Raw genomic sequence first — 14770 nt, forward strand, 5'->3', positions numbered from 1 at the left:
CATTGATATATAAACTATCAGACTGTGTGGTGGGTATAGTAGTGGGTTTCAGTAGGCCTTTAATACTTTTAGATATTTAGGGAAAGTATATGAGAAAATACTTTTATCTTTAATCATAATCATGATTTCTGGTTATGTTAGGCTTGCTGGCCCTGACGGCACACCTCTGGTACAATTTTATAAATTGGAAGAGAACAAAACTAAACGTTATTGATGCACCAAAGCGCCATCTTGTGCCGACATTGTGTACAACTCAAATGCCATTACATCAAAGATGACATTTACTTTTACATTGAATATATTAATACTTACATTGTACTTAATTGAACACCACTTGAAGGTTAATTAATTAAACGTGCTGTATATTGAAATACAAACAAACGCATGTCATTAGTTTCAATTTTGTAATAGTCAGATTCGATCTCGAGGATTGTATATTTCCCCGCTAAAAGACAATACACGTATTCACAATGCGTTTGTGAGAATAATTGTTGCGCAGTTATAAACAAGAATGTGTTATTATTCACTGTTTTGTAGTAATTTTGTCAGAAAAACATTGTCCCCTGCCGTGCTCCATACTTGCCCCTACCTCTGCGCCTCAGAGGCTAAAGATGGCTGAAGCTCATCCGTGGCCTAGCCGCTTCTTCTGTCACAGATGCTCCGCAGAAATTAGCCCTCGCCTTCCCGTAAGTACTCCCGCCATTGTGTGGAGGCAAAGACAATCAAACACACTTTGTGACGTTTTTAAGAGGTTCATTTTGGAAATGGGGGCCCGAAGGATAGCATGCTAACGGTGTTAGCTGGAGGAAGTCCCGTTTACTATAGATGCTAAAATGTGGCTAACTAGCACGCTAGCGAGCTAGCGAAATGCTGCTTCTAATTACGTATTGCGCGTAAAAGCGGCCATGACATAACACGATTTACCTTAAAATAAGCATTTGTCACGTCTGCCGTTCAATAAATATAGGCAGTTTACGCTGGCTTTCGATTTAAAGCTCTGTCGGTATCAACTATGCTTAAGCCCCTACTCTTTATTGTTAATCACAAATACAAATAGACGGAATATAAATTCCATCCATTTTCTACCGCTTGTCCCTTTTGGGTTCGAAAGAGTAAAATCAAACCAAATTTCTGGGTATTATGATTGATGATAAAGTGAACTGGAAATCTCATGTAAAGAATAAACAAAATAAGGTAGCAAAAAACTCGTCAATAATGAATAAGGCAAAACATGTTATTGAATAATAATCATTCAATGTTATCTACTGCAATGTTTTTCAACCTTTTCTGAGGCAAGGCACATTTCTTTTCTTTGAAAAAAAAATGCGGAGGCAAAAAAAAAATAGAACTCAGCAGCTGATATTGACAGTAAAAAGTTGTTCTGGCAATTGTTGGATATGATTTCAAACCATAACCAAGCATGCATCACTATAGCTCTTGTCTCAAAGTACTGTCTGATTGATTGAAACGTTCATTAGTAGATTGCACAGTTATAAGTAAAAGTACCAATGATTGTCACACACACTAGTTGTGGCAAAATTTGTCGTCTGCATTTGACCCATCCCCGTGTTCACCCCCTGGGAGGTGAGGGGAGCAGTGGGCAGCAGCGGTGCCTCGCCAGGGTATCATTTTGTGGTGATTTAACCCCCAATTCAAACCCTTGATGCTGAGTGCCAAGCAGGGAGGTAATGAGTCCCATTTTCATAGTCTTTGGTATGACTCAGCCGGGGTTTGAACTCCCAACCTACCGATCTCAGGGTGGACACTAACCACTAGGCCACTGAGTAGGTTAGTTCAGTATATATTCTGTACCATTGACCACTAAATGGTAACACCTGAATACGTTTTTCAACTTGTTTAAGTCGGGGTCCACGTTAATCAATTCATGGTACAAATATATACTATCAGCATAATACAGTCATCACATGTCCTGTCACTTAGTGCTGTGACTTATTTGGAGTTTTTTGCCGTTTTTCTCTGTGCAGGGTTTTAGTTCTTGTCTTGTGCTCGTATTTTGGTGGCTTTTCCTGTTTTGTAGGTATTTTCCTGTTGCAGTTTAATCTCTTCCCTGAGCGCTATTTCCCGAACCTGCTTTATTTTAACAATAAGACTATTTCAGTTGTGTGGACCCTATCCTTTTTTGTGTGGACATTGTTTATTGTCATGTCATGTACGGACGCCATCTCAACTCCATGCGCTGTAAGTCTTTGCTGTTGTCCAGCATTCTATTTTAGTTTACTTTGCAGCCAGTTCAGTTTTAGTTTTGTTCTGCATAGCCATTCCTAAGCTTCAATGCCTTTTTTAGCGGCATTTGCCTTATGTTTTTTGTTTGGTTTAAGCATTGGATACCTTTTGACCTCCACGCTGCCTCCAGCATATATTGATCTTGACAGAGCAATTAGCTACCTGCTGCCACCCACTGATACTGAACGCACGTACAACACTTAAAAGCTACAGTATATCAGTACGTGGAATTAAATTATGGAATGGATTAACCAAAGAAAACAAACAATATACCAATATGATCCAATTTAAGAAACTCTTCAAACTTAAGGTGTATACAAAGTACAAAGAAGAAAAAAACATGACTTTCTGAATTAATTTCATCCATCCCTTCATTTTCAAGGTAATCTTACTCATCTCACCATATGAAATACAACTTCCATCCATCCATTTTCTACCGCTTATTCCCTTTTGGGGTCGTGGGGGGTGCTGGCGCCTATCTCAGCTACAATCGGGCAGGAGGCGGGGTACACCCTGGACAAGTCGCCACCTTATCGCAGGGCCAACACAGATAGACAGACAACATTCACACTCACATTCACACACTAGGGCCAATTTAGTGTTGCCAATCAACCTATCCCCAGGTGCATGTCTTTGGAAGTGGGAGGAAGCCGGAGTACCCGAAGGGAACCCACGCATTCACGGGGAGAACATGCAAACTCCACACAGAAAAATCCCGAGCCTGGATTTGAACCCAGGACTGCAGGAACTTCGTATTGTGAGGCAGACGCACTAACCCCTCTTCCACCGTGAAGCCCCGAAGTACAACTTACTTCACCAATTATTATTTATTAATTTTTATTGTTATTACTTATGGAGAATATTGTGAATAAATTGAGAACAGGAAGTGAACAAAAGTTTTCGCAGCTACTAAGTAAAGGAAAAATGGTAGGATTAAATAAGCTCTGCTTCTTCCAACTCCTTTTCGAACATGTTGAGTTGAGAAACTGGAAATTGTGATGTATCATGTTGTATGCATGCATGTTCCAAATAAACTCAACTCAACTCAATGTGTGATATAATTACACATCATTCTGGGTCTTCCCTGATACTGTAAATACAATTGCGACGCAAAAACAAAGACGTTGCGTTTCTTTTCGGTTTTAGTCATTCATTAAGGTAGACAGGGTGACATGAGTGTCACATTCTAGAATGTTATTACTGTGATACATGTGCTGCTCCAGTCCTCCTATGTACTGACTTATTGTGAATAAATTCAACTTTATAAATGGCACAATCTTCATAATACAAGAGTTCTTAGTTAAAACGGTGTTCATTGTTTTTGTATTGGATGTGATGACATTTGGACTATGTACCTTATGTTGTGGCCAGTATGAAACCTAGGAGAGGGTCTGAGTCAGGGGTCGGCAACCTGAAATGTTGAATGAGCCGTATTGGACAAAAAAAAAAAATCGGTCTGGAGACGCAAAAATTCAAGCCTTAAATAAGTGTAATATTGAAGGCAACACATGATGTAAGTGTCTTTATAAGCCTACTATCAAAGGCTGATGCAAATCCTCGTTGACAGAAATGTTGTATTTTAATTTTTATTCTACACAGTTTTGCAACATTGGAAATCATTAGTAAAATGGAGGCTTCTCACTGGATGAGATAACTTTTGGAAATTACTGGCTCAGAATGGCGTGTGTGCGTGTGTGTGTGTGTAGGCTGTCTTATTCTAATGGATCTATTACAATCTGTGCAAGCTGGGTAACGTTTGCTGTGGTCTGGAACAACATAACACACAAACAGTTATCAGAAATGCAGCCAATATTACATACAGATAATCTGTCATGATACACAGAGAACAAAAGTGAACGAAATTAAATGAGCTCAAATATACCTACAAACAAGGCATAATGACGCAATATGTACATACAGCTACCCTAAATAGCATGTTAGCATTGATTAGCTTGCAGTCATGGATTAACCAAATATGCCTGATAAGCACTACAGCAAATCAATAAAATCAACAAAACTCACCTTTGTGTATTCACGCACAGCATAAAACATTTGGTGGACAAAATGAGACGAAGGAGTGGCATAAAACACGTCTTTCTGTGGCAGCATCGTAGAAAGTTGTGCATGTAAAAAAACTACGATGAGTTAAAAGAGCACTGAAATTAGTAGGAAAAAACTGTGCTTGCCAAAATACTCTCATCAGTGAAGCATGTATAACATAAACAGTGGGATTTCTAACAATTACGAAAGTTTGTGTCACGTTTGTACTCCTACTGAAAATATATTCAAACAAAAAATATGTTTTTTTCTTTATTTGCCATTTTTACACATCTCTGAAAGAGGTCCAGGGAGCCACTAGGGTGGCGCTAAAGAGCCGCAGGGTTGCTGACCCCCGCAAGTTTAGGCCTGGGCGATGTGGCCTAAAAATAAAATCTCAGATTTTTTTCCACAAACAATACGGAAAAAAAAATAATAATAAATAAGATAATTCAAAACAAGTTTTGCTTTTATTTGATCAAAAGGTACTTGTTTGAAATGACAATGTACCTTACCTTTAGCAAAATTCTGATTTGTATAATGATGCTCTTTTTAGACCATATATAAATTGTACTTTTTATGCTATAACTGTTGTAGAACTAAATTAAGAGCTTTTTCTGGGAGGTGATACTTCTGTAATAAAATACTTCTGTAAACAAAAATGTAGCATTGTACATTCCATACAAATAAATAATAATCTCCAACATTGCAATTAATAATGCGCAAACTTAAAAGTTGTCTTGAAAAAACTACTTCTGTGAATAAAAATTTAGCATTGCATACAAATAAACTCCAATAAATCAAATATACTAATAATTAATAAATAGTAATACAAATCACATAAATAAAATGCAGACTTCTATTTTTAATAAAATAATTATGTAAATACAAATTTAGTATTGTGCATAGTATGCAAATAAATAAAGCAGTAAAACATTAAGATGACTATAGTTCAGTAAGCGGATAAACACAGGACTTTCTATGACGTATTCTGGGCTCCTTGGTTAATGTGCACTGCTGTTAAAGACAATTTACACTTCATTGCACATTTCATATATCACTATATCGATGATTAAATGTGTTCAAATTACACAAGAGATTCGCCGCGCGTAGGTGATGTCGAGTTTGGATGTGCAGAACTGCATTAGTGATCACTCTGTGCGTTGTTTGTCTTTCTCATTGTACATGATATCATCGTTCATAATACCTTATGTAAATGATTCCACCACAGAAAGCTGCTTCTTAGCTGGACTTTGTTTTTGCGGTCTTGTTCACCTTGTACTGTTTTGACCATAGTGGTGTTGATCACACCTGTGGCTGTAGTCAATATTCAGTGTAGCTGCATCTGAAGAAGCTTGTGTAGCGAGCACCTAGCAGATTTATTTACAACAGGGGTTCTTAACCTTTTTGACCTTGAACATTAACACTGAATTAGTAATATTAATTTAAACTAGCTACGGTTTAACAGAATAAACCTTGTCAAATGATATTAAAGAATTGTTAAGCACAAAAAATATTATCAAGGTTTAGATCTGGCTTATTACTAAAAAAATACTAATGAAATATATTACAAAAAAGGGACTAATAAAAACTGATGACAAATGTACATACAATTACGCAGTGCTAAGATAAATACATTTTAACTAACTTAATATATCATAATAAATGTTTTTTAAATAAACTGTCAATGAGATTAAAGTGCAAATCAAAATACAGCTTCACCACTTAAGTCATCATTTTTGTGCTTAAAGAGGCTGTTTGCAACTTGCTCACATTCACATTTTTCAAAGCAAAACAAAATAACAAGCACACCATTGGTTAGCTTGTGTTACCATTAGTGGTTTAACAGAACACATTTTTGTTAAAACAGTCTACATTTTTCACAATTACTAAAACAAGTCCAAGAGAAACAACAAGTAATGTGCAGTCATTTGGTTGTTATGATAGAATATACATTCAATGACAGCTAACACTAACTATCCAAATCGCAATTAGTAGCTAACAACACCCAAAGCAAATGCGCGTTCATGTGTCATGTACTAATGTAGTCACATAATTACGCCATAGAAGCTGGAAGAGGGCGGGATATACTCTGTAAAATACGTTGGAAAGATAGTGCCTTCTAGACATCTATGTAGATGTTGCAAACAGCCCCTTTTTAAGAAACTTCTCACTGACTTTAGCTCCAGACTTTTCTGTATGTTTGATATTGTCATTACTGCCACATATGGTGGAACATTGTGTACAACTGAGTACCACAACAGCCCATTATGACCCCAGCTGATCCATCCATTTTCTACCGCTTATTCCCTTTGGGGTCGCGGGGGGCGCTGGTGCCTATCTCAGCTACAATCGGGCAGAAGGCAGAGTACACCCTGGAGAAGACGCCCTATATTTGGCGGCCTTCTAGAGGGCCCTCGCAGCTCAAATATGGGTCTATGTTTAAGAAACACTGATCTGCAATGTACACACTGTAAAATATTAATGCACTAAGTACTTGGCTGTTGGTGTAAATTCCGCGCTTGTTACACTTGCTGTACTGTTGTTAACAATAAACTCATTAGCAGTATTGATGCTGGTTGAGCACTTTACTCTTTGGTACTATCACGGCAGGTTCTGTTTATGTTGCATTAGGCACTTTCTCGTGCGCTCCAATCGTTATTAAAGTAAAAATAAACAGGTTGTTGTATTTCCTTTTTTTTTTTTTTTTATTCAGAAATAAGCCTCTCTTATTTTATCCGCTTTTTACAATTAATGCCCGGTCATCTTTTGCGGTTAAGGTAATAAACAATAGCCAAGTCAAAATATAAACAATGAAAATAATCGATCGCAACATTGATCAAGTATAAATGTTTTAAGTAGCATTTTAACATTCTTACCTGTTGTGTAAAAATAGGTCAGTTACTGTTACAATTAGGAAATACAAACAATAAGAAATTTAGTCGTATTTTTTTTTTATAAAGGCAGGACATGAAAGTTATTTTTATGTCGGTCTTACCAGTCAGGTAAGTCTAAAAAGAAGTGAACCACCTATAAAATACCCTATTAAAAGTGGCAAAGCCTATCGTGACACTCGTACTGACACCGCTTCTCTCCCACAGGAGTACACATGTCCAAGATGTGAGTCAGGGTTTATTGAGGAGCTGCTGGAAGAAAGAAGGTGTGTATTTTATTTGTTTTTGTAAATCTCAGTGTAAATTTTTTTTTGTTTCCCTGTGGTAACATGTTCTAGTTGGGAATTAATAAGGATACGTTTGATGTTGTTCAGATGCTGTGACATAATAACCGAATATAAGCAATTAAGGCCGTAAGGCAAACGCAAAAAAAAAAAGAAGTCAACACATAACTCGTCGATACTCTGTCCCCTGTCTAGTGCTGACAATGGCTCCATGCCTACTATCTCCAGCGGGCCACAAAACCAGCAACCATTTGAGGTTCCCAACTCATTCTTTACTTCATCACATTGTGTGTTACTGTCGACATCACTAGTCTCATATGTTAATCTATGAAAGACTGTTATCACCGTTCTACTACTGTATGTGCAAACAGTTGTACCAATACCCCGGGACATTTTCATTGTAACACAGTCAACACTGCTACTCAGTTTTGTTGACTATAAATTGCAAGTGGAGCTGCTCTTCCTCAGCATCCAAATGAATTAATGTTTAAACCTGCAGAATCCAGACCAGCACTTGTTTACATTCCCTTCGGGCTATGGCCAGTTCTCGCTGAGTGTCTTTGACGATGCATTCGATTTTGGGACCGGACTCCGAGAGGAAGACAACCGGGATGCGGAAAACCGCAGAGAAAGGGAGAACGCATCGCGACAACGATATAGCGCCAGGCAACCGAGAAGTCGTCAAGGTTCGAGGCGGCAGACAGGCAGGCATGAAGGAGTTCCGACTTTGGAAGGGTAAGTCAACCAAAAACTAAATCATCAGTCTGAAATTGTTTTCCTTTGGATCTCCTCCTATGATGATTTCTCATTGTGTTTTGTAGAATAATTCAGCAGCTTGTTAATGGAATCATTGCCCCCACTGCAATGCCGAATATTGGCATTGGACCCTGGTGAGTGTTTGAACAGGAGAATACCAAAAAACAATTGTTGATGAAGTTGCCTGAGGTTCAAAAGCTCATTATTTTTTACTTATGAGCATAGCTGTCTGTCATGTCAGTTCAGCAGCTGAAAACATCCAATTTGAAAGTGAAGGTGGCACTAATGTGTTGATGTGCTAAATTTACCATCTTGGCGGACCTCACTCAATTTATTTTGGTAAATTTTAGGGATGCACAATATTATTGGCGGCCGATAATTATTGAACAATATTGGCAATTATGGTGTCACATCGATAATTTGTATTAGAGCTGCCTGGCTCTTCATCACCCCTTCCCTCACCTATGGTATGGTTGCATATTTGTGATAACATGATACTGCGTGCGTGCACTGTTGTGTACAAAGAAAGGCAACATGACACAGCAGTAATCAGTGTGTCCTTTCTTTAGCATGTCGGAAGAAGACATTTCACTTCTTGTTTGAAAAACGTGTTCTGCGGAATTTAAACCAGGAGGGTAAAAGACAACTTTTTAACACCATAAAATCTGTCACCATAAACTTCTCCATCGCGAAGACTTACGGAAACAGTATGAAGCCAATTGTGCTGCTAACTAAGCTGTAGCATTAATTGCGGCGACTGCAGCAAACGTAAAGACACAAGACTAATTAGAAAGCGTTTGATAATCGGCAAAGGGTTGGAAAGAAAATACCTCGGAAAAAACTTGTCAAAATTAGTAATTGCGTGTTTAATTTAATGGTTCATCTGGAGGCACGGGAATTAGGTTGGATTCTTTTTTTTTGCGCTTATCTTTTGAACCAGGATTTCTTTATGCACTATTTAATTGCTTTATTACTGTTTGGGATAAATATAATTTTATTTATTAAATTTTTTGTCAATCAACAATAAATGTGACCCGACTTGTTTCTGTGTTGTTGCAAGCTGCTATGCAGAATCTTAATGGCTTAGATCTGTTTGAGTCATTTATGTACTGCATGTTGTTGGGCAGATATTTTGTTTTTTCATTTTATGAAATTGTATTCAAATGTTTGGGTTGCTTGTTGTCTATTAATCAAATAATTGAAAAATTGATACCTCCAATATATATATATTTTGTTTGCCGCTATAATTAAATTTTTTTGCGTGGGTCAGAATTATGGCAGGAAGTGTATTTGTACTCAGATAATAGCTAATTAAGTAACAAAATATCAGTTGACATTACCCCTATCCCTACAATACATTTGTATATACAAACCCCGTTTCCATATGAGTTGTGAAATTGTGTTAGATGTAAATATAAACGGAATACAATGATTTGCGCATCTTTTTCCACCCATATTCAATTGAATGTACCACAAAGACAAGATATTTGATGTTCAAACTCATAAACTTTATTTTTTTTTGCAACTAATAATTAACTTAGAATTTCATGGCTTCAACACGTGCCAAAGTATTTGAGAAAGGGCATGTTCACCACTGTGTTACATTACCTTTTCTTTTAACAACACTCAAACGTTTGGGAACTGAGGAAACTAATTGTTGAAGCTTTGAAAGTGGAATTCTTTCCCATTCTTGTTTTATGTTGAGCTTAAGTCGTTCAACAGTCCGGGGTCTCCGCAGTCCTATTTAACGCGCCATAATGCGCCACAAATTTTCGATGGGAGACAGCTCTGGACTGCCGACTACGAAGCAACGCTATTGTAACATTGGCATTGTCTTACTGAAATAAACAGGGGCGTCCATAATAAAGTTGCTTGGATGACAACATATGTTGCTCCAAAACCTGTATGTACCTTTCAGCATTAATGGTGCCTTCCCCGATGTGTAAATTACCCATGCCTTGGCCACTAATACACGCCAATACCATCACAGATGCTGGCTTTCGATCTTTGCGCCTATAACAATCCGGATGGTTATTTTCCTCTTTGTTCCGGAGGACACCACGTCCTCTTTTTCCAAATATAATTTGAAATCTGGACTCGTCAGACCACAGAACACCTTTCCACTTTGCATCAGTCCAACTTAGGTGAGCTTGGGCCCAGCCAAGCCGGCGGCGTTTCAGGATATTGTTGATAAATGGGTTTTGCTTTGCGTAGTAGAGTTTTAACTTGCACTTACAGATGTAGCGACCAACTTTAGTTACTGACAGTGGTTTTATGAAGTGTTCCTGAGCTCATGTGGTGATATCCTTTACACAATGATGTCGTTTTTTCATGCAGTACCGCCTGAGGGATCAAAAGTCCGTAATATCATCGCTTACGTGCAGTGATTTCTCCAGATTCTCTGAACTTTTGGATGATTTTACGCACCGTAGATGGTGTAATCCCTAAATTCCTTGCAATAGCTTGTTGAGAAATGTTGTTCTAAAACTGTTCGACAATTTGCTTACAAAGGGGTGACCCTCACCCCATCCTTGTTTGTGAATTACTGAGCATTTCATGGAAGCTGCTTTTATACCCATTCATGGCACCCAACTGTTCCCAATTAGCCTGCACACCTGTAGGATGTTCCAAATAAGTGTTTGATGAGCATTCCTCAACTTTATCAGTATTTATTGCCACCTTTCCCAACTTCTTTGTCATGTGTTGCTGGCATCAAATTCTAAAGTTAATGTTTATTTGCAAAAAAAAATGTTTATCAGTTTGAACGTCAAATATGTTGTCTTTGTAGCACATTCAACTGAATATGGGTTGAAAAGGATATTCAAATCATTGTATTCCGTTTATATGTACATCTAACACTATTTCCCAACTCATATGGAAATGGGGTTTGTATTTTTTAAGAGTGTATACATATTCGGCAAAAGTGTAAACTGTTAAATCAATTTCATATCACAACATTTTGTGTAAATATATATGCATAAAGTATTTGTTATTGTTATTGATTATCGGTTGTAAAGGTCTGAAAAATTATTTGTTATCAGTATCGGTTCAAATTTCCATTATCGTGCATCCCTCATTTTGTTATTGTAAAATGTATTACAAACATTGCAGTACCTCAAAATTAGTCTCTTCCAGTTTACTTCTGGGATTCTGTTTTGATTGTCATAGCAGGCCTTTAATGCTGAACACTTGTTTGCCCTAAATCAATTAAACGCTTTGCTGATGCAGTGTATACAGTATATATGTGACCTGATGAAATTCAACTTGATTAACAGAATTCATAATCATTTAAAACCATGATATGTTTTATTTTTCATCATGTCCGTCCCTAGTAGCAAAATGTCATTGTCTCATTTGTTTTGTATTTTTTCTTTTACAGGGGCGTTCTTCATTCAAATCCAATGGATTATGCGTGGGGGGCTAATGGGTTAGATGCTATTATAACACAGGTATTTTACCCAATCACTCACACATTTCAGCTATATTATGAGCACATATGTGATGTAATGACTCATGTGTTTTCTCTTCAATTTTAGTTATTAAACCAATTTGAGAACACGGGTCCTCCGCCTGCTGATAGAGATAAAATAAAAAATCTGCCTTCTGTCCACATTACAGAGGACCAAGTGGGTAAGTTAGAGCGGTATTTCCATTGATATGTTGTTGTTGTTGTAGACAAAAAAGGATTACATGCTAATAATATTTACATGAATAAGTTGTTGATAAGCGACTGCAATATCAGGCGTACAAGGAACATTTTGTCAAGCTGAAGGAAAACTCGCTTACTGTGTTTACAAAACACCTTGGTCAGCAGAAATATTTGTTATAATGGATTATTATTTCTTTAAGTTGTTCTTATAGTCCATGTGTGGCCTGTCTTCCAGCTTCAGGACTGGAATGTCCAGTGTGTAAAGAAGATTACAGTGTGGAAGAAAATGTGAGGCAGCTACCGTGCAATCACATGTTCCACAACGATTGCATTGTACCCTGGTTGGAGCAGGTAGAACACCACGTACACATACAAAATAACTGAACTGTTTGTGTTCCACCTCACTGTAATAGTCAAAGGCTGTGATTGGTCTGCATTTTTTACATTATTTCCTGTTTTTCATACAACTCACTAAGAGACCGTACAGCCCACCCAGGAAAACAAGTTCTCCTTCCATTTGGGGTCAAAATCTGAAGGTCATCGAGAGTTGTGCTCGTTCACTGAGTTGACATCACTTCCTCACCCCACCTAAGACCTATAAAATCCAGGGTGTCCTAATTGTGGCTGCGGCTCATTATTTTTTTTGACCCACGGAACTATTTAGAAATAAATTGAACCAAAATAACAGCAATACAATTTAAAAGAAATCGAGCAAATAGGCACAATCTTATTAAAAATAGCTGACATGTTGATACTAAAAAAAAATATCACACGATATCTTTAAAGATTATGAGACTTTTCTCCTCAATTGAGATTTTAAAATGATATTGGAGACCAGCGGGACACTAGCAAGCCGCTTTTAATAAAGTACTCCGCAAGTCTCAAGTTGTCTACAGAGCAAATACGGGTTCTTCTCTTGGCCAAAACAAATGAATGTTGTGGGTTGCTTCCCTGACCACACCTACTCTGGTATGTTAGGTCGAGGGGTCGGTTCCAGCCCTCTATCCCCGCCACCGCTCAAGCTGTATGAAGACGTGCCGCCCTCAACAAGTTACATGCTAATCGTTAAACCATTAAATTTTAAGTCTGTCACTGGTGTCAAGTTGTTGCTGTAACCATATTACACTGAGCTGCTGGGCAGGGCTCTAAAATGTTGGGATAATGCAATTTCCATGAGAGGTTCTGTGGTTAGCATCAGACCAATATTTCATCTGGTGGCATCATGCTAAATAGTCAAATGAAAAGCATTTGACTATTTAGTCTCATCCTTGAATGTGACGTTTGACTGGATGTTTATTTTTTTTTTTTCACGTTCCAGAATTTTGAAGTTGTATTGTATGTTCTTCTTCTCCAGCATGACACGTGTCCAGTGTGCAGGAAAAGCTTGAGTGGACAAAACACGGCCACCAACCCTCCAGAACTATCAGGGATGAACTTTACCTCCTCTTCTTCCTCGTCATCCTCCTCGTCCTCCTCCACCCCTCAATCCTCTAGCTCCACCATTAACGATAACGCTACAGACAACTCGTAGGGAAGATTTCTTCTCATCCGTCCTTACCACTTTTTGAGCCGTGTCGAGCTCGCAGGCATCAGAAAGGATGGTGCACCTGTTTCTCTCTGACGTAGGGTAGACAGCCCAGGTGCATCTAAAAAAAAAAATTAAAAAGAGCCTGGTAAGTGAGATGTGAGGTCCAATGCAATTCTGCTGGGCCAGTGGCTCCTGTTTTTTGGGGTTTTTTTTCCATCAGGGATCCAAACAGAAAACAGGGGGAGGCCATAGGAGGAGGGAAGCGTCTGTCCGAGACAATGTGGGGATGACTCTTCATGCAGGACAAAGATTTTGAAAGTGAACTGTTTTTGCCTGTGTGAAACGCAAAAAAGAAATGTACATTTATCCTGTTTTTATGAGTCCCATTGATATATAATTAATGACCTACCATGCACTCAAGTGCACTGTTTACGTGTGCACTTCATTTTTCTTCATGGTTTTTGTTTTTGCAACTACTTCATCGCGAGGGCTCCCACCCCGTTTTACCATTAGACCCAAATGGATTTTGAAGTGAAAGCGATTTTAAAAAAAATATATTTTAACTGCAAGACTAAAAAAAGTTCCAATCCTCCTGGCAATTTGAAGCATTAAAGTTAATTTGTGCATTTTAACTTAAGCGGAAAATGTAGATATTTTCTCAGGTTGCTAATTGATTTGCAGTATGATCGTGTATGAAGAATATGAGAAAATAAAGATGTTTTGGTGAAAACACTCAAAAATAATGTGTAGTGGTGCAGTTTTTGTTAGTGTTTACAACTGCACATGAATGCCTTGGAAACAGGCTCGCAAGGACTTGCTATAAGCACTGCTTTTCCCATTTGACAACTTTAAAGCTCTTGAGTGTACCGGATAGCAGGAAGTGACTTCAAAACAGATTTGAGATTTTTTTTTGATTGTATTGTGCTGTTTGAGCTTTCTGTAAAAGGTCTGGCCTGCATCAATGAAGTCCTCAATCCTACTTCCTTTTTAATTGTTATACCATCAAAGGTGTACTTCCTCCATTATTGTGTCCACTCCTCAGTCGGAATGACAGTTCAATGGTCTCATGTGAAGGGATTGTTCCTATGGACGTGTGGAATATGCTTGATTTTACCATTGATGCCGTGATACTTACCTATTCAAACTTTTTAACAATGCCATTAAATATACAGTAAGTCACAGTATGTGAACACGTTGTACCATAAAGTATATAGGAGCATGTTTTTTTGAAAGTGTTTAAGAAAGTAGTTCAAACAATATCCTTCTGAGATCCAGCTTTTTTTGTTGAAATGTATCTTTCTTGGTAAAAACAATCTGACATATTTTTTGGTAAGAATTTTTTTCATTCCTAATGCACTGTCCTTAGAGGATGACAGTA

General features: G+C 37.8%; 1 protein-coding gene across 1 annotated transcript; it reads left to right on the plus strand.

Moving 5' to 3' along the window:
- Positions 1-465: 465 nt before the first annotated feature.
- rnf126 (ring finger protein 126) lies at positions 466-14135 on the plus strand. The gene is made up of 9 exons (XM_061887899.1): positions 466-686; positions 7383-7441; positions 7655-7715; positions 7959-8194; positions 8281-8349; positions 11595-11664; positions 11752-11845; positions 12100-12215; positions 13219-14135. Exons 1-9 carry the CDS (start codon positions 612-614, stop codon positions 13393-13395), a joined length of 957 nt encoding a protein of 318 aa, XP_061743883.1. The 5' UTR covers positions 466-611; the 3' UTR covers positions 13396-14135.
- Positions 14136-14770: the final 635 nt, after the last annotated feature.

Source organism: Nerophis ophidion, linkage group LG26 (assembly GCF_033978795.1).
Source record: "Nerophis ophidion isolate RoL-2023_Sa linkage group LG26, RoL_Noph_v1.0, whole genome shotgun sequence".
NCBI classification, from domain to species: domain Eukaryota; kingdom Metazoa; phylum Chordata; class Actinopteri; order Syngnathiformes; family Syngnathidae; genus Nerophis; species Nerophis ophidion.

Bases quoted from the DNA above. Each gene is read 5' to 3' on its own strand.
- rnf126 (XM_061887899.1), top strand. From the start codon at position 612: ATGGCTGAAGCTCATCCGTGGCCTAGCCGCTTCTTCTGTCACAGATGC. The intron at 7,442-7,654 runs GTGTGTATTTTA...TCCCCTGTCTAG, and splicing joins GAGCTGCTGGAAGAAAGAAG to TGCTGACAATGGCTCCATGC. The intron at 7,716-7,958 runs GTTCCCAACTCA...TTAAACCTGCAG, and splicing joins AAAACCAGCAACCATTTGAG to AATCCAGACCAGCACTTGTT.